The sequence below is a fragment of the Manihot esculenta genome, chromosome 18 (assembly GCF_001659605.2).
Source record: "Manihot esculenta cultivar AM560-2 chromosome 18, M.esculenta_v8, whole genome shotgun sequence".
Classification (NCBI taxonomy): Eukaryota; Viridiplantae; Streptophyta; class Magnoliopsida; order Malpighiales; family Euphorbiaceae; genus Manihot; species Manihot esculenta.
Window position 1 is genome coordinate 1720759 of NC_035178.2, and position 22843 is coordinate 1743601.

At 32.7% G+C, this 22843-nt stretch overlaps 3 protein-coding genes, 1 long non-coding RNA gene and 5 other non-coding genes across 10 annotated transcripts; 7 read left to right on the forward strand and 2 right to left on the reverse strand.

Moving 5' to 3' along the window:
• Nucleotides 1-4205: 4205 nt before the first annotated feature.
• On the forward strand, nt 4206-6823 carry LOC122722385. The gene is made up of 2 exons (XR_006349370.1): nt 4206-4820; nt 6278-6823. It is a non-coding gene; the product is annotated as an uncharacterized LOC122722385 (long non-coding RNA).
• On the forward strand, nt 4283-4362 carry LOC122722561. Its single transcript, XR_006349501.1, has one exon. It is a non-coding gene; the product is annotated as a small nucleolar RNA snoR64a (small nucleolar RNA).
• LOC122722562 lies at nt 4429-4522 on the forward strand. Its single transcript, XR_006349502.1, has one exon. It is a non-coding gene; the product is annotated as a small nucleolar RNA snoR20a (small nucleolar RNA).
• Nucleotides 4589-4674, forward strand: LOC122722556. The gene has a single exon (XR_006349496.1). It is a non-coding gene; the product is annotated as a small nucleolar RNA R38 (small nucleolar RNA).
• LOC122722557 lies at nt 5516-5601 on the forward strand. The gene has a single exon (XR_006349497.1). It is a non-coding gene; the product is annotated as a small nucleolar RNA R38 (small nucleolar RNA).
• LOC122722564 lies at nt 6605-6698 on the forward strand. The gene has a single exon (XR_006349504.1). It is a non-coding gene; the product is annotated as a small nucleolar RNA snoR20a (small nucleolar RNA).
• Nucleotides 6824-8841: 2018 nt separating the features above from the next.
• Nucleotides 8842-10274, reverse strand: LOC122722384. The gene is made up of 3 exons (XM_043953074.1): nt 10084-10274; nt 9730-9900; nt 8842-9210 (listed from the first exon to the last, which is right to left on the reverse strand). Exons 1-3 carry the CDS (start codon nt 10174-10176, stop codon nt 9127-9129), a joined length of 348 nt encoding a protein of 115 aa, XP_043809009.1. The 5' UTR covers nt 10177-10274; the 3' UTR covers nt 8842-9126.
• A 243-nt stretch (nt 10275-10517) lies between these two features.
• On the forward strand, nt 10518-11913 carry LOC110606801 (histone H3.3). Of its 2 annotated transcripts, none has more exons than XM_043953072.1 (5): nt 10518-10678; nt 10775-10880; nt 11123-11199; nt 11283-11373; nt 11485-11913. In XM_043953072.1, exons 2-5 carry the CDS (start codon nt 10809-10811, stop codon nt 11653-11655), a joined length of 411 nt encoding a protein of 136 aa, XP_043809007.1. In that variant the 5' UTR covers nt 10518-10678; nt 10775-10808; the 3' UTR covers nt 11656-11913. The 2 variants fall into 2 exon arrangements, with proteins under 2 accessions (XP_043809007.1, XP_043809008.1); XM_043953073.1 differs by having other exon boundaries at nt 10588-10640.
• A 2622-nt stretch (nt 11914-14535) lies between these two features.
• LOC110606631 (aldehyde oxidase GLOX) lies at nt 14536-16445 on the reverse strand. Its single transcript, XM_021745526.2, has one exon. The coding sequence runs from the start codon at nt 16272-16274 to the stop codon at nt 14646-14648; it is 1629 nt and encodes a 542-aa protein (XP_021601218.1). The 5' UTR covers nt 16275-16445; the 3' UTR covers nt 14536-14645.
• Between the last annotated feature and the right edge of the window lie 6398 nt (nt 16446-22843).

Here is a 22843-nt window from a genome sequence, read left to right on the forward strand (position 1 = left end):
AGAACCCTGCGTCGTTATAGGAGAACTGAACAAGTTGATTCCCATAAGCATTTCTCATTGTTCCCCTATGGACAAACATTCGGTTGCCCAAATGTGATGCGCGGTACATTCGAACAAGCTCAGATATTATATGTTGTCCGGATGTCGAGCAAGAAAAACATAAGTCTTCGAGTTACGGCCTCAAGAAGATCACAGAGCATATATTCGAAGGCATCGCCAAAAGCTTGACTGAGTGCAGCAGATCTCAGCCTTTCATAATACGGGTACTTCATACCAGAGGGGGTAATAAATTGATCATTTTCGCCACTTCCATTTATATCAAAAGCGGACAACATGGACATCGGGGAAATTTCCTTCTTGAAGGAAGATAAAGTCAAAACAGACCTCTCAGCAGCCCATAGCCTCTTTGGAGCCCGAACAACAACCAAAGGGGGAGGCCAGCCAGACGACCTGGGTAAAACAGTTTCAACGACCTGCCGAATGACTCCACCCACCAACCGCCCTGCTAGAAGGACCTCAGAAGCAACATTCAGACTCCCTCGAGGTAATATCAGATTTTCAAGAGTTTTGGACTGATCCATCTTTATCTCGGGTACTGCAAAAAGTTCCAAACAGAGAAGTCAGGATAATTTTTTGTTAAAATAAAGAAAGCAAGGTTAAAGCAAATCCCTGGGGCAGCAAAGCAATGAAGCCTCCGGCTCACCTTAATCTGTGTGAAGAAAACGTCAAATACATCCTTTGCGGAAAAAACAGGAGAATTTCGCTGGAAGGAAAGACTCCTTTTCTCCGACAAAGGGCCTAGAAGTGAAGAAGAGTCCACACTGATATATACTCGAAATCTGAAGTCTTAGCGCAAAGTAACTCTAGACTCCAAGACCACAATGTCAGGATCTTTAACAGATATTCATGGAAAAGGAAAAAGAAGCGCGTCCAGGCAATAATGACAAGAAAGTAAAGAAGAGCAGAGTATTTGAGAGGTAAGGAAAGGCCAGAAAAGGAAAGAGGCAGATAGAATTCAAGAAATGAGGAATGACAAAAAGATGAAAGGGAGTTATGAAGGCATCTGTACGCGAACAGACGCTGTCATAATGGTTCTCGATATTCACCCCCTCGGCAGTCAGAGCAATAACTACCGAGAAGGTGAAGGGGCAATTGATGACCGCTGGATTCCTTCATCCCGGTCCAGGGCCTCGACCACAATCTAAAGCCCACAAAGTAAAGGCCCACGTACTTGGCACCAAAAGCAGGTCCGGCTCATCCAACTTCCAAGGCCGGGCTCGACCAAGCCTCCTCACCCAGGTGGACTCAGTCCGCGCAAAACAGGCCCTTTACTCCCTGGCCCAACTCTCGGCCTGACCCAGTATCCAGAATGATACTCACCAGACAGCCTGGCAGATCCGTTTGAACGTACGCACAAAGAGAATCAGAGGCCGTTACGCATGGGGCAGGCGCTTGATACCCTCGTACGCCCGAATCTGTATGGCAGAGACGCGTGGCCCAATCCTGGAGAGACCTTTACACGTCACCAGCAAGCAAGACGAAATGGATAAAAGGGGAGTCCCCTCCTCAGAATGTTTATGCTTTATTCTCTAATACAAAAACCCAGGTAAAACCCTATTCTATTGGATCTCAGATCATCAGTTATAATTTAAATAAATTGTTTTTTTTAACCAAAGTTAAATAAAGGAATTGAATTATCAATTTCAAGTTGATTAGATAAAAAAAAAACATAACCCTTGTTAGTTTAACCAATTATAACTATAGATGTGAATCTTTGAACAAATTGAATAAATAAAAATCTGAAAATCACACAAATTATAAACCATAATGCTATTTCTAATGAATTAAGATGGAGATGCCTATAATCAATTCGACTCACTTCCTTGAAGTAAGAATCATATAGTTTGAGTTAATTTTATCGATATGAGCATTAATCACATATATTAATTGAGCTCGTTTATTTATATTTTAAGATAATAAAAAACATAATTTTATATAATAATTATGAGATATATATCATACGAATTTGTTAGATTTCAATTGAATTTAATGCAGCGAAAAAAATAAAAAATTAAAATTTTTTATCAACATAAATCACGTTTAAATAAAATAAATAATAATATTTAAAGAGATAAAATATATTTTATTTTTCTTGTACCAAAATATGAAATTGTTTTTTTATTGCATTTTCACAAATTACAAATCATTCAAATATCTAATTTTTAATTATATCCACACGAAATAATAATAATAAAAAATATTGAACTGTTTTAAAGATATTGAAGGAAAAATATTTTGAATGCTAACTCTATATCTTTCCTACAAATTATGAAAACTCTCGAAATAATTTTTTCAGCAATCCACTAAGATACCTTTTATAATAAAATCATACGTTTGAGTATAACAATATTTATTTATTTAATTAAATAAATAAATTATAGTTATGGTCTCAAACTTTAATCAACTAGTCATATAAATTTTAGATAATTTTAATTAATTTTTATTTAATTAATTAAATCAAAATCGTAATTTAAAACTTTAATCAACAAGTTATAAAAATTTTAAATAATTTTAATTAAATTTCTATTTAATTAATTAAATCAAAATCGTAATTTTTTTAAATTATAATTTTATTCTACTGTTAATTTATATATAATCAATTACTATTTAATTTAATTTATTGTTTTATTTTTTCATTCAATTATTTATCTATGTGACCCATTAAATTCAAATATATTAGTAACAAATATAATTAACTAAATATTTAATTTGAAAATCAGTAATATTATCTAGCAATATATCAAAATTATTCAAATATTTAAAATATCAAAAATGATTTAATTTAACTTTTTAGTATATAATTTATTAGTATAATTAATATTCTTTTACAAATGTCTCTATTTAACATTTGATGTGTATGTAATATTAAAGCATACTAATTCTCATTTATTAGCTATTGATCTATTAAATAAAATTTTAAATATAATTTTCTAATTATATTCCACCTTGCGCAATCATTTAATGATCAATATTAGAAATGGGATATCCTCTAATTTAATTTAAGATGAATATTCCTACCTCAATTACATAAACACATTTATTCAGTTTCTAATATATCAATTGTTACTCATGAACCAAACAACTCATAGATACAAGTTATTTTTTCATATGATTTTTTCAAGCGGGTCTATTTAGTATACTTATTCATAAAATAGACTATGTACGTTTAGATATCTTATATATATCAACATATGAAATCAGTTATTTCATTTAAAACGAAAAAAACATAATATATATTAATCTCAACTTCTCTATCAATTATTTCATTTAAAAAGAAAAAATATAATATGTATTAGTCCTCTATTCATTATTTGAATATCGATTATAAATATTTAAAAACATTAATTAAATGAAATAGGAATATCACAATTATAATTTTATTATAATTTTTTATAATTTTATTTATATAATAATATAGTCTATAAATTTTATTTTTATTCGAAATTCAATTAAATTAATAATAAATAACTGTTTTTATAAAATTATATTTAAATATTTAAAATACATTAACTTCAAAAAAAAAATACTTAAAATACATGAATAACAATATAAAACTACAACTAACAGATTGATTATAGAGTATATTACTAATATATGAAACCTAATATGTTTAATCATTAGTACTATAAAAAATAGTATATGATATATTTCATCTCAAATTTAATATATATATATAGACAATTAAATAACTAAAAATTTATTAATAATTAATCTTAAATTTTAATTAATGATTTAAATATAATTTAAAAATAAAATTTAAATAAAATGATCTAAATGTTCAAAAACTCAAAATGAAACTTCTTAATTAAATTATATTTAAAAATTAGAGAATTTAACTAAATTAAATTAATTTAATTATGATATTAATTATAGAATCTTTAATAATAAACTAGGCTATAGTCTTTGGGATCGAGATACAACCCGAGTTCGACCTGCTCCGCCCAGTGATTATGTTTAAATAGCATCCGTCTAGTTGGGCTTGACGAGGCCCCGGTCAAGCCCATTTAAGGGAATATGGGTACGGCTCAGAAAAAAAAATAACATTGCAAATGAAAAATCCCAGCCGTCGGATCAACAATTTCAACAGCGATCAGGCCCTTATACACCCTTATAAATGAGACCTCCGCTCTTTGCTCTCCATCGTGTTAAAACCCTAGTTCAAAACTGCCGTCATTTCTTGTCCGTAAAGGGCTCCTATTTCTGTCATTAAGGCATATGACGAATCATACGCCAAATCGTTGAATGCTCAGTCATTTGATTTGGGTATTATGATTCTTACTTTTTAATAGGAAGATCTGATGCCTCGCGTTTAATCTTTTATTCCTTTGTTTTTCAGTTACTTCATTTAGTCGTAATTTCAGTACTGAAGCCATTGATGACTATTGGGATTTCAACAGAAATGCAAGTCTACATACTTGCACAAGATGCTGAAACAATTTTATGAACTAGGACGGTCTGAGGCTTTTTCGTATTTAAATATATATATATATATATTTTAACTTTCAAATATTGAGATGCTTATTAACAGTGTTGTGCATGATGAGAAACATAAATTATCACAGTTATCCCTGTCTGATGCATATTTGTGCTGATTATATGTGTTCTGACACAACCACTGTTGGTTTTAATTATAAGCTCTTGATAGTAGTTGTCTTCCCCCCTTTTCTCCCTCATAGGTTATGGGTATTTGATTCAGCAGAGTTTAATTCGAATTCAATACTAAGGCCTTGTTTTGTTCAAAGCAACCTACTTAGAGGCAAGTAAGTTGCAAAGGCCTTGATAGATTCAAATTCTCTATATTTTTCAAATTCTTTATTTTAGAGAGGTAACTAAGTTACTTCTTTGAAGTGAAAATAGTTTCTTTAACTTCATCTCAAGTTGGGAGAAAATGTCTGACTAAACATTTAGTTATTTGAGTTCACTCACTCCCAACCAAACAAGGCCTAAGGCCTAAGTAACTTCTTAAGTTACTGGAAGAAAATGTCAATCAAATATGTTTCTTTCAATCAAACAAGATGATGTAAACTTTAGTTACTTAATTCCAATCGCATGAGGCCTAAGATGCGGTGATTAAGAAACCCAAAAAGCTTCAATTGATTTTTCGGATTTTGTTAAATCTCTTGATAGTGTAGGTTGTAAATAACAACTTAATCAGAGTAGCCGTTTTATGATCAAACGGCTGTGACCATGCTAAGCTACCGTTTATTTGTTATTGCTTGTTGAGTTAGAATAGTAAATGCTAAGCTTTCCCATTTTTGTTGTCCATAACATTTCTCTTCTCATTTTTAATTATAACATTAACTAAAATTGTTTTATTTTTAATTAATTATTTATTTTTGTTGTAATTAAACCATTTTAATTGATGATACTATTTAGTGAACTAAAAATATTTGATTAAAATATATGATAGTAGTTAATTTTGATAATTTTCAAATATTGAGATGCTTATTAACAGTGTTGTGCATGATGAGAAATATAAATTATCACAGTTATCCCTGTCTGATGCATATTTGTGCTGATTATATGTATTCTGACACAAGCACTGTTTGTTTTAATTATAAGCTCTTGATAGTAGTTCTCCTCTCCCCTATTCTCCCTCATAGGTTACGGGTTCTTGATTCAGCAGAGTTTAATTTGAATTCAATACTAAGGCCTTGTTTTGTTTAAAGAAACTTACTTAGAGACAAGTAAGTTGCAAAGGCCTTGATAGATTCAAATTCTCTATATTTTTCAAATTCTTTATTTTGAGAGGTAAGCAAATTACTTCTTTGAAGTGAGAAAATGTCTGACTAAACATTGAAGTTATTTGAGTTCACTTGCTCCCAATCAAAATCTTAACTTCTTATGTTACTGTAAGAAAATGTCAATCAAATGTGTTTCTTTCAATCAAACAACTTGAATATGTAAACTTTAATTACTTGATCTTAATCGAAGAAGGCCTAAAATGCGGTCATCAAGAAACCCAAAAAACTTACAACTTAATTAGAGTAGTTGGTTTCTGTTCGAACGGCTGTGAGCCTGTGATCATGCTACGCTACCGTTTATTTGTTATTGCTTGTTGAGTTGGAATAGTAAAATGGATAACATCTGAACATTTAGTCATAAGAAATTCGAATCTTCTTTTCAACCTATTGTTTCAGATCATATCTAAAATGTTTTTTGTTTGTTTTTCTCTTCTGAAAGAGGAGGTAAAATTCTTTTTGATGTCTGTTTGCAGAAATGTTGCAGACTGAATTTGTGACGTTCTCCGGAGTCGAAAGATTGGATGTCTGGGTTCTATATCAGTAATATGTATGGCAATTTTGTGGGAGAATGTATCCCTTGTGTAATCTTTATTCTTCGTGTGATTATTGGTTTTGGGAATATGGAATGCGAATTCTGTATGCTGATATGAAGCCGTATCTGTAGTTTGAAGGTTATTGCAGTGGATGTTAACTTTAGCTCTTGAAATTGGAATGCGAAACCTGCATTATGGCATACTGATGTGGAAATTTTGTGCAAACTAAGTTCTGTTTCCTAATTTAGTCGTAACTTTAGTACTGAAGCCGTTGATGACTGTTGGGATTTCAACAGAAATGCAACTCTACAATCTTGCACAAGAGGTTGAAACAATTTTATGAACCAGAACGGTCTGAGGCTTTTTCATGTTCATTATTATTATTCTTTAAGTTTCAGATATTGAGATGCTTATTAACAGTGTTGTGCATGATGAGAAATATAAATTATCACAGTTGGTTGACACAATCACTGTTGGTTTTAATTATAAGCTCTTGATAGTAGTTGTCCTCCCCCCTTTTCTCCCTCATAGGTTATGAGTATTTGATTCAGCAGAGTTTAATTTGAATTCAAATACTAAGAACTTGTTAGATTCAAAGCAATCTATTTAGAGGCAAGTAAGTTTCAAAGGCTTTTTTAGATTCAAATTTTCTAATTTTTTGCAAATTTTTTGTTTTAGAGAGGTAACCAAGTTACTTCTTTGAACTCAAAGTTCTTTGAGTGCACTTATTTTCATAAATAATTTCTTAATTTTTTAAGAAAATATCAATTAAGTAAGCTGATTATGTAAACAAATAAGGCTATGTAGTGATTAAGAAACCCAAAAAAGTTAATTGATTTTACGGATTTTGTTGAATCTCCTAAATGTTTAGGTTGTAAATAACTTGATCAGAGTAGTTGGTTTCTGTTCAAACGGTAGTGACCATGCTATGTTACTTATTATTAGTTTATTTGTTATTGCTTGTTGAGTTAGAAAAGTAAAAGGAACAACATTGTAACATATATTTTATAACTATTTGTTTTTTTGGCTTGGAACCTAAGGCTCCCTACATTAAGGATAATTTCAACGCCGGTGTGGACTCTAAAGTTAAATATGGTTCAACAACAATTATAGCTAGAAATGATAGAGGTCATATTAAGATTTCTTTCCATCCCGGGGAGTTTAGTTTGTAGGGAAGCTGTTGGAAGAAATCTTGGATTTTTCCATTCTGGAGCTGTCTCATCGGCAAGAAACAAAGAATGACATCAGGTTATTATCAAAGGAGATTCTTCTATTGATATTAATTTTTGTTAAGAGGGTCCTTCAAAAAATATTTTACTATGCATTCAAGATGTGATTTCTGATATTGTTTAGTTAACTAATCAATTGGTCTTTGAAAAGCCTAGTTTTGTAAGGTGAGGCAAATGTATCCACCCATGCTCTAGGACAAATTTCTTAGGATGTAATTTTTTGCTCTAATCCTACTTTCCAGGGCTTTTTTTTTTTTACTGAATTCTCTAGCAAGCCTTTAGCTTGCCTATATATACAACATATCTTTTAGATAAAAAAAAAAAAGCTCGTTAACATTAATGTTAAATTTGGGTAGTTATAGTTTGAGAGGCTTCGGGCTCAACACCAAAATTTCACACCCATTTATTAAAAAAGAGGCATACGTATCTTTCCACATAAAGGAGAGACAAAAAAAGCACTCATGATTCTCATTTTGAGTACTGAAGTTGCAATTTATGGAGGCTTCGCCACTATATGTACCTCCACATGCTCCTTTTCAGGATGCCAGCCACCATTGAAGCAAGTAAACTCAGATACTGCTAACTCCCTGAACATATCTTAGATTTTCTTTGAAATTGATAAAAGGGTTTAATTAATACTTTAGTTAGAGGAAGTGAGGAAATTAGTTTAAGAATAGTATGAATTTTTACCGTTTAAAACTCTCAGTTTTTCAACTTGATGTATTGAAAAGTTTTAAAACCTTACCTCCCACTATCTCACTTCACCTTATTTTATAAAACCTTCTTCCACCCATTCATACACACTGGTAAGATTTCAAAAAATAAGAAAAAGTTCAGTAAGGAACTCCAAAGAAAAATCAAATGCTATTTTAAAAGAAAAGTACTTTCATCTTCATTTCATAAATATAGTCCTATAATTATTTCATATGGAGTAAAGAAATACATTTATTATAGTTAAAATGATAAAATTTGATATTATTTTTTCTAATATATATTCCACACATAACTTTCCATTAATTACCTTCACCTCATTTCAGTGCAGTTAGGGCTACCTCTTCTTCAAGCAAGCATCATGGCAAATAAACCCAAAGATCGATTTGCATGAATTCTCTTGCTCATGATGACTGCATTTTTGCAATTACTAGCAAAATTCTAGTTAAATTCACATGTAATCAACTGACCAAGAATTCAAATTTGGGCCAAATACACTGATTTAGAACTGAAATTATCAAAAGAACAATACAGGACAAAAGGGCTTCAACATCTACTATACAGTGATTATCAACATTTTTTTTTCCAATTCATTGTATAATATGATAGATTTATCAAACAATCCTTGACAACATATAGATGTTAGCACATCCACTACTGTACTAAAAAGTTGGAAAACATATTTGAACCTACATTGATGGACAATGGCCCAAATAAGCACACATGAACTCTGCAACAGCATATGAGGCCTCTCAGAAATATCATGTTAAATCTTGCTTCAATAAATCGGAAGGCATATTGAATGTTTAACCTAATTAAAGAAGTAGGTATACTACACCACTGAAACTTCTAATCGATGTTTGCCTTTGGTTCTACACTTGATTTGCTAAGTATCACTACGCCAATTACAATGAGCAAGGCACCTGCAAACCACTGCAGTACAAGTTTTATCATTAGAGTTCCACATGTTGATGATAAGATGATAAACAAGTGCCTGAGTATTTCGACCCACAAACATCCCACATAAAATCCTCTAGCTATAACACAAATTAATTTTGAAATCAGATGATCATTATAACAACAAATTAGAGGGAAACAAATAGGCAGATATTCATAATAAACTGCAACATTGGTGGTTCTAAGTGGCTATTGAAAGGAACAAAGACAGAATTGAAAGGACAAACAATGAATTTTAGAGGGTATAACATAGGAAGGTTCACTTCAATTATGTTACAATAACCATGAAGGGCAAGAGATTAGGGTAGTTAACGGAAGGAAGATAAAACATTTTTTCTTTCTAAAATTTCTATTACATTTCATGAGGTTTAAACTAGTTCTCACCTATTGTCATTGTGGTTAAACTAACCAACATCAAAACCAGAGCTTCCAGATACCAAATACACAGACAAGCAAAGAGACAGATTTCATATCTGCTACTTCCAAATGATTTACCTGAGCTGATAATGCTTCCTTAAACAATAAAAATCCAGCTAGACCAGAGGAGAGGAAATTCGTGGCAAAGTTCGTCACTGTAGCTTGCAGAGATGAAAGAACTTTAAGGCTGTTAACGTAACATCCCCACATTATCACGTTACATATCACAACCATACTATATCTAACAAACTGCGAAGAACACCATAAAATTTCCTAATCAATGATCATAGCAGAAAAAATTTATTTTCCGAACTTTTTTTAGTAATTTACAACCGATAAAAATCAGAAGCATTAAAATAGATAAATTCAAATCATTCAAGCGTTTTCATCTACAATTGAAGGATAATTAGTAGAGTTGAATGATTGCGATACCTGATTGTAAAAGAACTTCGCAGCTATGGCGGCGAGAGCAGCGTTCATTCCAGCTGATATTGCCCATCCATATCCTTCCTCCTTTTTGCCCATCTCTGTGCTCCGTGGAAGGCCCCTTCCGAATGGCCACCAGTGGATGGAGGCACATTTTATGAACCTTACGGCGTCGTTTTAGTCTTCTGTTTACGTGTTGACTCGGCCGAGTTTCGTGGTATGGCGGTTTCCATCGTCTCACAAAAGAAACACAAATTGCCCACGCTGGAGATCTGCTCTGACAGAAAAGTAACCAATAAGAGAAAAGCTTGCAAACAAAAGAACGCAATCGTCCATGCTGGCAATCCTACCATACAAAAAAGCAGCCAATCAGAGACCGACGACTGAGTTTAACTCATCCGGGTTTTGCTCTCTGGAAAGAAACACAACTCGGCCAATCATTATCGCCTATTTAATCCATCTAACAATATACCGATCCCGGACTTTTTCCCTCTCTCTATATATAAGACTTCAACATCCAAATTTCGTTCTTTTTTAAATTTGATTCTGAAGAATCTGTGAAGGTTGTTGTTCTTTTTTGTTCTCGTGCTATCTTTCGAAAGTAAGAGCAATCGCTTGGATTTTAAGGTGTTGGGCCCGATAATTATTGAGTCGAGTGCTTTGTCTGATTGAGATCGTTTGGTTTATGGTTTTGCAGAGTTTGAAGAAGTTTCTTTCGTTTGCTGGGCGCAATGGCACGTACGAAGCAAACTGCTCGTAAATCAACTGGTGGAAAGGCACCGAGGAAGCAGCTTGCCACAAAGGTATGTGTTTTTTGTGGTGTTGTTTCTTTAGTTTTGCCTCCTTTCGAAATTCTTCTTTTGAAATTATGATTGTAGGGGTTCAATTGGTCAAATTATTTTGAATTTGATAGATTATTTCAAATGGGTTTTAGTTGTCTAAATTAGGGTTTAGGATTTTCTTCAAACTTTTCATGCTTTTCATCAACCTCTATGCTCAATCAGAGAGATTATATATTCTGATTGTGTTAATTAATTTCGTTTAGGCCGCTAGGAAATCTGCTCCTACAACTGGTGGTGTCAAGAAACCTCATCGTTACCGACCTGGAACTGTAGCTCTTCGGTAAAGAATTTGACCTAGGTTTTATTCCTGTTTTTTGTATTATGAAATTTTGTCTAATTTAGATCTTTTTGCGGAACTAACAGTGAAATACGCAAGTATCAGAAGAGTACTGAGCTATTGATCCGCAAGTTGCCCTTCCAACGTCTTGTTCGTGAAATTGCACAAGATTTCAAGGTATTAGTGTTGCTCATTATCGAGATTTTTAGGTTTGGCCCCTTGAAGGGTGAAAGACCAATTTGTATTTTTTATAACTATTGATTGGGTGATTGTTTGTGTTTCTGCTAGACGGATTTGAGGTTCCAGAGTCACGCAGTTCTTGCACTTCAGGAGGCTGCGGAGGCTTATCTGGTGGGTCTGTTTGAGGACACCAATCTCTGCGCCATCCATGCTAAGAGGGTTACAATTATGCCCAAGGACATTCAACTAGCTAGGCGGATCCGTGGTGAACGTGCTTAATTTGGTTTGCCTTTTGGCCCCTTAGCTGGAAGAAGTTACAAATTTGAGAAACTATGGAAAACCCAAATCCTCTAATTCCATTCATGTTGGTAGTGTTTTCATGTAATGTTAATTTTAGTATTGTTTGTTTTTGTTGATGAAGAGTAGTTTCAAACTTTATGTAGACAGGATTGAATATTTACTGTTGGCTTTGTGATAATGAAATCTCTTTATTATCGTTTGAATAAAAAGCGTCGGCTACTCGGTTGCCTTTTTGCATTGATGGTGTGATCGTTAGTTTTAGGGTATGCCTTGTGACAGTTGTCGAGGAAGATGGGGGAGTCCTAGAAGTTTTAGGACATGTTTCTTGCCCAGTTTCTGTGATGTTTGTTAGATAATTTGGGTGGTTCTTTAACTTTAGGCAGAAGTTTAGTGTGCGCTTAATCTTTTTTCCGTGTGAAATAGATGTGATTGGTTTCAATTAAAACGAAAGAGCTGGTTATTTGTTTTAAGTTATAATTGTTGTCGGCAATTTATATAATTGAATACAAGTTATTGATGTCAAGAAAATATAATATGAATTTTAGTTTAGCATATGAATTCTATTGCATTTAAAATTAATTATGCTAAGGTGTTTTCCTCTCCAACGCTTGGGGAACTTTATGGGATGAATGTTTTTTTCACTCGTTTAAATCGGTGGATTCTATTAATTATTTCTTTCGAGAGTTTCGTGATTCTCTTCTAATGATCTGGAGTTGGTGGTAGCTAATTTTAAAAGTTGCTCAAGGTATGAAAGTTGGTTCTCTAGACCTATTAAATTGCAGTTTAATAACTTTGGGGGAATTCATTAGACTGATTTGTCGTTACAGTCTATCAGAGCCATGCGGTGCATTATCCTGTTTAATTCGTTGGGAAGTTCTCAAGTTTCTGGCGCAAACCCTTTTGTTTTTTGGCAATCAGTTTTTCTCGCACAAAGCTAGTGGACTGGCTCGTTACTCGTTACATTGGCATGGGATTTTCATCTTTATTTATTTTGTTTGAACTGGGCATAGTATGTTGAAGTGTAGAGTCCAACATGTGTATTAATCAGGGATCTGGAGTTGGGTTGTTCGTGGGTTGCATTCAACATACGGCAGCTGCTATGCAAATGGGCTTTCGAAGGTGCCTAATGAAGCAACGCAGAGCACAGTAATCTGCATATGAATGGGCCTTTGGTGAGAGCTGTATTCCGGGATCCAGATGAAGTTCCAAATTGTTTGTTTTTGACAGGGTATGGTGGACTCGTGAGCATTGATCTATCACTTCTGACAAAGCCCAGTTGAGGCTACTAACTGTTTGTTGCTGCTGGCCCATATAACAATAGAGAATATGATAGGTTGTTTCTAATTGGCAAAGCCCGCTTCGCGTGAAGGAGATGCACATGCAGCCAGCACACCCGTGACATACTAACTGCCATCACCGAGTATGGCAATCTGCGAAAGCTATTGCCTATGAGCTCTCTTTTGGACACAAGTTTGCCCCATTTTACCTTTTTATATTCGTGTGAAGAAGATGCCCATGCAGCCAGCACTCCCGTGAACTTTGAAATCAAGATTCAATAACCCGTGACACATTAACTGCATCCTCGCACGTGGCAATCTGCGGAAGCTATTGCCCATTAGCTCTCTTTTGCCCCATTTTACCTTTTAATATTCTTTTTTGGATTAATTCATCTTTTGGCCGGAATTAATGGCATAGCATTCATTCCCTTTTAATGGAACCTATATTAAAACCTTTATTCTATTTGATTTCCAATACGCTTTTAAGCTTATGATTTGAGTTTATCAATTAAACAAACAAACTAATTCTTGTCAAATACGCTCATAATTTAGTAACTTCAATAATGAATATATTTGTAAATAAATTTTTATTAAATAATTAATTACTTATTGACTAATTATAAACATTTATGAGATGCTGAAACAAACGTCCTCTTAATTAGGCCGTGAACGCATCTGCACAAAATAAATTGTCCTCCACCAATTTAAGGCCTGCTTAGCGCCAAATCCTAGCGTCTGAATATGGTGTTCTGGCTCCGATAGCACATTGAAAATGAAAGCTGCCAACTGCAACTTGGGTAATGAGGACAGCTCACTTATGTTCACTATTGGAACCAGAAAATTTAAGAATAAAATCCAAAAACAGCTGCATTTGAGTGGGAAGTTAAGGAAAAGGATAAATAATAGTAATAAAAAAGGTAAAGTCAAAAAAGGGAAAACATCTCCATTTTTATGTCTACATCTGCTTTTTATGCATTGTTTTTAGAAGAATTTGTCTACACCAAACTGTATAAATATCCAACTAATCAATAACTTCAATATATGTATATATAACTTAAACGAGAGTTATTAATTATTTATGTGTATGCATCCAAATGTAGGTAAGAAGCATTAGTTTTTTGTATATATGCTACTTATACTGCCATTGCATATGTAGTGGTCCATAATTACCTGGGGTAGTTGGTCTATTTATCATATACCAATTATATCTTTCTGAAGAATGCTTCTGCATCAGAATAGATTTTCTCCATTGGAAAGAATTACGTTTTGGGCTGCAACCGTGTCCTGCTTTGTTTTTTGGGCAAAGAAGTTGGTCGTCCATGCCAATCATTTGCTTGTTTCTTTCCATGTTTTAACAGCTAGCTTTTACTAATCAACTAATGTCATACATGCCTCTCATTGATAACAGAACAAAAATATTTCATTTATGCACTAGATATCAAAAGCCAAAAATTTTACAATCTTCATAACCCAATATTATGAATAATTATACTAATTATCAACACGTACGTACAAAAAAATTTATATGTATAAAGCATGCAGGTCTTCCTTTGATGGTACCATGTAACACATTCCATGAAAGAAAAAAAAAAAAAACTAATAAATAAACATTTCCTTTTAAATTATAATTCTATCTAATGCAATAATATTTATTGCATTAGTTATATGTAACATATGGGAGTCTAAAAAAAATTACTTTATTTGAATCCAAATGCCTTCGCTGGGAATATCCTGATGAACAACAAATAACAGGTAATATCCCGACGGCGCAAGATTTTTCGAAGGTGGAGTGGTCACCTGAACGTCGTACGTCGCCGTTCCGACAAGTGTCACTTTCTCATTCCCAAGATGTAACAATCTCTGGTTCATAGAGAAGGAATGTGTTGTAAATGAAGGTGACACCATTGTCACAGACACCAGTTTTGCATCTACTGGGCTTCTTCCCACCTGGAACCGTATCACTAGTTTTTGAGCGTATCCAATTGCAGCTTCGGATGCCGGAGACACGATTTTTGGCCTCAAACTGTTATTGTCTATATCCAAATATGGAGGAGAAAATGCCTCTAAGCTTAATTCAGTAGGAAATAAAGGTGTTGTGAAGTTGTAGTTTATGTGAGGGTTGCTGCCACCTACAAGAACTCTTCCATCCCTCAGCAAAATTGCTGTGGAGTGATACATTCTTGGAATGGTGTTTGGGTTTTGTGACTCGAACCGTGAGCCAATTCCCAGTTCGGGTCCGTATATGACTGGGGTTAATACTGGGTCCCGTCCGTATTCCCATCCAGCAGTACCAGCTCCAGCACCGTTGATGATTAAGACGTTGCCGTTTGGAAGCAATGTCATGTCACCCATGACTCTTGCTTGAGGCATGGTCTCCATTGTCCATTGTGGATTTGGATCGGTTATCTTCATTCGCCCACATGTATCTAATGCTTTAACGAAGATACCTTTTGTTGCCTGGATATAGGAACCTTTTGGTGCACCACCACAAACTAAAACTTCAGCTTCAAGTGCCGTTCCTTGTAAGTTCTTCAATGGAAGCAAGACTGCAGAACCCGTGCTTGGATAGCTCCGTGGGTCACCTCCAGGGATTGCTGGGTAAGTTTTCACCACCTTTCCTCCCGCATAATGGAACAATATCGCTCGATTATTTGCGAAAATGAACAAATTACCATCAATATTAAGAAAAACAAATGGGTAGAGATTGTTCTCGACGCCACGATCATTTGTCTGAACAAGAAACGGTAAACTGTACACATTTGAAGCTCCATTTTTTGGATAAAACTCATAGTTGAATTGCCTTCTCCCACCGATAATAATTTGTTTGTCATCTGGCAATATGTGGTTGGTGGCATACCATCTTCTTGCGACAAGTTCATTCCCCACCTCTACCCAATCGCAGTCGCTGCATGGTGTGAAAATCCTGATTCTACGTTCGCCATCATTGAATCCACCGGTTTGAATCAGGCGGCCATCGGACATTACAGCCCCGGAAGAGCACCAAACGTCAGTGAGGACCATAAGAGGCCGAAATGTGTTTGTCAAAACATCATACTCCGCTGAGTGAGCAGTACAGTCATTTTGGAGTGCGAGGTCGTAAGAATCATTCCGGCACTTCCCATCTGGTAGAGACAGATTTGAGGGGCCAAAGTCTGTTCGATCATAGATTACTACACGGTCATTGTTGAGGAGCTGCATGTGCATAGCTGTTATGCCAATACTTTTCTGCAGAAGTTGCCACCGGCCACCGGCAGCCTCGGTTCCGATCCAGTGACATGATATAAGGAGAAGGAAGAAGATAAATAAAGAATTAAGAGGCATTGATGAGAGGAGCTTTGTATGTTTTTTTCATGGGCTCGGATTTTGGTTGGAGTTAGAAGTGGATGTCATAAGCTTTGTCTGCCCTCTAAATACTGCTTAGCAGGAGGGGACGTCGGATGGCAACTCCCACACGCATCTGTGATTTTAAAGAAGCTTTGCAACACGTGCAAGAAAGGCGGTGTGAGCCGGAACTGGCATTCTCAAATCGTTTAAATACCTTTCAATTTGGCCACCTCGGCCTGGCCCCTCCTCACGTCTTCGTCGGTGCAGGAATTGTTCTTTGTGCTTTTTTCAAATCGTTTATTTTGCTTAATTATTATTTCATTAATTTTCAAATTAATTACGCTAAGATTCTATAAAAACGACAGGTTAATTGAATTATCTTTTTTTAAAAGAGTAGAATATTGTAGTTCTTTGTTGGTAGCTATGGATTTACTTGTATTAATTTACTCGTTGATTGATATGATTAGATTCTTTTCATGTTCACTAAATTTAACCCATACCCATCATTTGTTGGCCATTCCATTTCAATGATGAATAGTCAATTAATCAACATGCAACTTTAGCATAGTTTTATATAATAATCATAATATATTTATTGCGTGATTCAACAGAAAAATTCTAAACCTAACATTATCATTGTCAAGGAAGAGATTTCTAGTAGCACAATCAGGAAATTTTACAGAGCTTGATCTTGAAACTAATCTTCCTTCCATCAAACTGGCAGTCCAAATGGACCCAAGTGATCTTTTGATTATTCTTTCCAACCTCAAATGCCAGATTTTTAACCAAGCAGAACAATGCATAAAAGCACTTAATCTCTTTTTTTTTTTCCTGAAAAAAAAATAATAAAAAACACTTTTATAAAGTAGATTTGCTGAAGTCTTTAACATTTTGAAGAATATCATTTTTTTATAGAAATTAAAGTCCAACGTTTAAAGTCAGAAGATACCTCTTCACTGCAAAGAAAAATAAACATAATATATTTCGTAAGAAATTAATTAATTCTCTCTCTCTATATATATATTGCCTAATGTTACTGGCAGCGATGGGACTAATAAAGTCGGTGAGCCACATAATTCTTTATGAACATCCATTGCAGATAATTATTTGCTGATACCCAGTTTATAAATTTAAAATATGGATTTTATTTAATTTTATATGGGTGTTATTTCATTTGTGAAAAAAATGGCAAGGTTCTCCAAGAGATTCTAGCTAACTGAGGAACAACTGCAGGCTTAGTTGCCTTTGTCTTGTAACTGTATGATTCCAGTTTTTGATAAAATGAAACATGTGGCCATATGTTCCTAAAAAACATTTCATTGCCCAAATGGAACAAAAACTTGTATGTGAAGAAATTAAGATACATGGCTTGGCTGGGAATTATTCCTTGTTAATGTATCCAGTAGTCAGTGCTGCTAATTTATCAAAGGCTGGTTTCAAGCCCTTTCGGTGCATGCCTTTGCCTCTTGCTTACCTAGCTTGTTATATTTGACAAACTGTAAAGAGACAGTCTTTCAGGATTTTTGTTTCCCTTTTTCTTTTATTTCTTCTGCATTTAGAAAAAAAAATTAAATGTTGATGTAGGAATAATACGCCTAATTATTTTCATTAATTTAATTTTTTATTTAAAATAAAATAATTTATTTTTTAAAAAAATTGTATATAATTTTATAATAAATATTTATTTACATTTTTTTCTTATAGCATGAATCATGATTGACTATGTATAATTTTCTCAGCGTGTACATAACCAAGCATCAAATCACCATATCCTTAAAGTGATTTTTGAATTTCACTTTTAATTCAGAAAGGAGAATCTCAAAATATATTATGAATAGATAGCAATATGCTTGATTATGTTGTTTCCTTCAAAATTCCCAACTTTCACAATTGTTTTTGGTAATATTTTAAAAAATATAAATGATAAATTATAATTTTAAAATAATATAAAAAATGGTTGTGATCACATACATCACTCTCATTGATAAGTCCAATAATGAATCAAATTTCAATGCCGTGACTTAAATGAATGGATTTCAAAAGTAATTTGCTTCAAAATTTCATATCAATGGCGTGGCATGATGCCTTTGCATCCTTATCATAATAAAGTTTTAATTGATTCGATTATCTCTTAGCTAGCGAAATTTCTTTCTCATTACCCAAAAGGAAAAGTTTAATTTATTTGTTTCTTTATATTGTCTCAATTAATCCATTGATATGTATGGACAAAACGCAATCGTATAAAGCTAATTGGTTAGCTTCACATAAAATTAGTAAACCAAACAATTTAGTCGGCATTCAAAATTCACAGAACCAAGTCATTGTCTACCTCGGCTCCATACTCGTTCAAATCTTTATTAATAAATTTAATGATAAATAAATAAGAAATGGATGTCATTTTTTGATTTCAAGTCGCCATCCTTTGATGTTTGCTATTAAAAACATTATTGATCTTATTTATAAAATTACTAATTTTGTAAAAATATAATTCAAATGGCATTCTTATAAAATTATATATTTAATTTTCATTGGAATAAGTAATAACAAATTCTAAGAATTTTCCATTCATACCTAACAGCAAAAAATTTGATACGCCATGAAGATTGCTTCATAATCTTGCATTAATTAATGCATTGCATGAAAAATATTGGTCACGTTACATTCCTTATATGAATCCCCTAATTGTGATGAAAGCGATTGAAAATTAATAATTTAGATAAAGATTCCTTAACTGTTAATTTTTCTCTTATCCTTTTCCCCACCAAATCAAAGAGGGGACAAAATCCAAAAGAGCTTGAGCTTGAGAAGTTCATGATTAGATTTGCATGATTAACCCATAACAGCAATTGAGTTTGGTTTATCTTGGAATTAAAATACTTAACTAATTCACTATAGTGACATGGGAAGTCTAAATTGGACTCAGTATCTGTACCGTTTATATTCCGACCATTAGGTAAATGATTTATAAATCCCATAATCTGAGGAGAGTTTGGGATTTGGAGTCCATGGAGTTCGAAAATCGGATTGAAATATCTTATTATTTTAATTTAAATTTTGATATTAGTAAAAAAAAAATAATCAAATTCCGATCTGATTTGACCAACCTAATATAGATTCTTTATTACCAACTCCAGAAGACACTAGTTTGTGGCTTTGAAGCAACTGATCTATGTCATGCTCTCTACTACTGCACTCCATAGATTGTCAATTATACAGCCTGATAGTTTTGGCTATTTGGGATCACAGCCAAATCCAATTGGGCTGCCAATGCTTCCGTAATCAACATCTCAATCTATCTTACTTAGGGCGATATTTTAATTGGAAATGGTGATTTTAGTTTGTGGCTCAATTAATTGTTGGTTCTTTAGCTTCGTAGCTGTTTCTGTTTTGGGCTTCATATGTAATATTTCTATTAGGCCTTTTTAAGCCTTTTATACTAAGGTATTTTTTTAATTCTAATCAATGAATATATACTTTTGATAAAAAAAAATTAAAATTGAGCTATATGGATTATTTATATTGATCACATAATTACAATCAATTTACATTACAACTCATTTTAATCAAATTTATTATTTTTTTTTAATAGATTTCAATTTTAAGATTGGAGCTTATTGAGAAGCATCCTCTTTAATATTATTTGCAGTATCAAAGAAAATAAAAAATAATAAATATTTACGAATGTGTGAGAATGTATTTTTTTTCTTTCAATTGATAAATTTCATACACGATGAGAAAAAAGGATAAACGTCTCTCACTCTCTCTCTTTCTCTATATATATAATATGACACATTAACACAGACTTAAATAAAATTATATAAAAAGTATAAAAATTTAAAAAGAAGTTAATATGTTTAGAGCTCTAAACAATCTGAAAAGAATTTTATTATTGTTACACAAATAACATTTCTCAACTGACTTCAAATTAATTTCTCATGAATTTAAAATATATGATGAAAGTAAAAAAAAAAATCTCACTATAATAGCCTATTAATTTATAAAACACCCACTAAATCTTAAAGAAAATAAAATTTAATAAAAGCATTAGACATCTCAACCACTAAAAAAGAAAATAAATAGAATATTTATGAACACATGTAGTTATTAAAAACAATTATAGACACATATAATTATTAAAAAAAATTATAGGTAAATACCATACGGTTGATTCGTAGATGAAAATGGTGAAAAAATTATTTATAAAATAGTAATAAGAAGGAGGAGGATTATATATATATATATATATATATATATATTTGCATTCCTTTTTCATTAAAAAAAAAAAAAAACTTGATTACAGTAGCATTAATTTCTTTGTATTTTCATAGAGGTGGATGTCAGGAAAGTATAATGCACAGCAGGCTATTATGTGTCACGGCTCCAGACTTTGGCATTTAGTTGGAACCGTATGCCATTTGACGTAAACACTATTAAGGTAAGTCAGCCGATCTGTCTACACGTTAATCTGCACAATGAAGCATGTTAGTTAGCCAGAGGCTAGAATGTTATTATAGCGAGCAAGATAAATACATATCGAGCAAATATCCACATCCAACAACAATAAAGGTATAAGCAACCAAAATATCACATGTAGGCACATATATTTGATAAAAGGACTACTCATTTCATTACAGGGGCAAAACAATCATTACACAATTCAACACAAAGGTTCTCACACCACTTGCAGACAGGGGGAACGCCTACAAGGGTAGAGGCACAGCACAGGAACTCGATAGGCCTACGGTGGCCAGCTGGACCCAGTCCTCACTGGTGGCCAACTAGTCACTCCTCCCTAAAGAGCATTTAGGACAAGTTGAGCTGTGGCAGGAGGAGACATCAATATATCTGAGGTGACACCCTTAATAAATACATGAAAATGAATTACAAGAAATTGACATAACACTTTTGACACTACTATTTTATACTAATTTCTACTCATCTTCTTGTTTCTCAAAAATTCCATGTTGAGAAAATTACATTTTAGTCCCTCTAATATTCTAGAACCCTAACACTATGGGGCTATTGGGGATTATTAATAGTTCGAGCCATGTTAGAGCAGTAAAAGAGGTTCATGCGTTGTCCCTATTTCATGGATTTTGGACACCACCACCTGCCCAAAAAGTACAGAATCAGATCCTCTCCTGAAGACTGTCCGAACATGTACATATTTAAAAAAAAAACTTTATATCAAATGCAAAATTAAGTACATTTGTAAATATTAATACACGTTCTTGAAATTAATAAAGGTATTAAAAATTAGTTTAAAATTAAATAACATGTTTTAATTATAAAATAACGTTATAAAATTTAAAAAATAGAGTTTACAGTGTGAGTGTAAATTTAGTTTGGAAAAAGTACGTCTCTTTCTTTTTATTTTTTTTTCTTTATTTTTTAGTGACGCATAACCGCCATGCTACTACAGCGCCATCTGTTTCTGTCACTAATTTTGTACGTACAGATGTGTCAGTCTACTACTTTCTGTCAGACGACCATTTAATTCTTTCGACGCGCATACTAGTAGGGTTGTGAGGTAACTGTATCTACTCTCTTATCTCTTGTCACGTCACCAGATTAAACTATTTTCTATGAATTTGTGTGTATAATCAATCTGACTTGTTTTATGTCACCGGACCGAGGCACGCAATATTAGCTAAACCGTTGGAAAATGACTTGATGAGTTTGGATTTTAAATCTGTGTTTTTCTCCAAAATTCGATATCATCTCAGAATGTAAAAAATTCAACAGTCATCATAAAATATTAAAGAATAGAATCACATAGTCTTTAATATAGAATCTTTGCTCAAATTTCTGTCATCGCATCGTCACTAGAACAACAAGAAAAGGAAAACAACAAGAAAAGGAAACAATTCACTTCTGTTTGCATATAATGAACTTTTGACATTGTTAAACTACTAAAACGTCTCCACATGAAATTATAGAATATGCATAATCAGCACTAATCTTAGAATTTAAAATTAAAAAAAATATTTATTATTGGTTTTTTAATTACTTACCAAAAGAATATTTTAAATTGTAATAATTTTATTGAATTTAACACATTTTAATCATAAAAAATTATAAAAATGTCTTTAAATTATTCTATCTCTCAACAGAGAAAATATCGATATTTTCAGTGTTAATGGGTAGGAATATTGAGGCCCATGCAAGGGAGCCTACTCGTAAAAGCAATTTTTCTTCGCCCATTCACATTCAATTATTATTTTTTAAATGAATCCTCAATTTTAGTTCATTTTACTTTTTTAAATATATTAAAAAATATAATTTTTTATTAATTTTTAATTATACACATTTTATATATATTAAATTTTATTAAATATTTTAAGATTTTTTTTAAAAAATAAGATGAAAAAATGTGCAAGGGAAAAAAAAAAGTAATATTTATAGCAATACAAAATAATATACTTTAACCCCAAATTATCAATATGAAAAATGTTGTATTAAGCTTTCAAAATTTTCAAATTAGCATCACTAAGCATTGATTTTAAAAAAAGAAAGTGTGTCAATTAAAGAATATAAAAATTAAATTGTATATTTGTAATTATAAA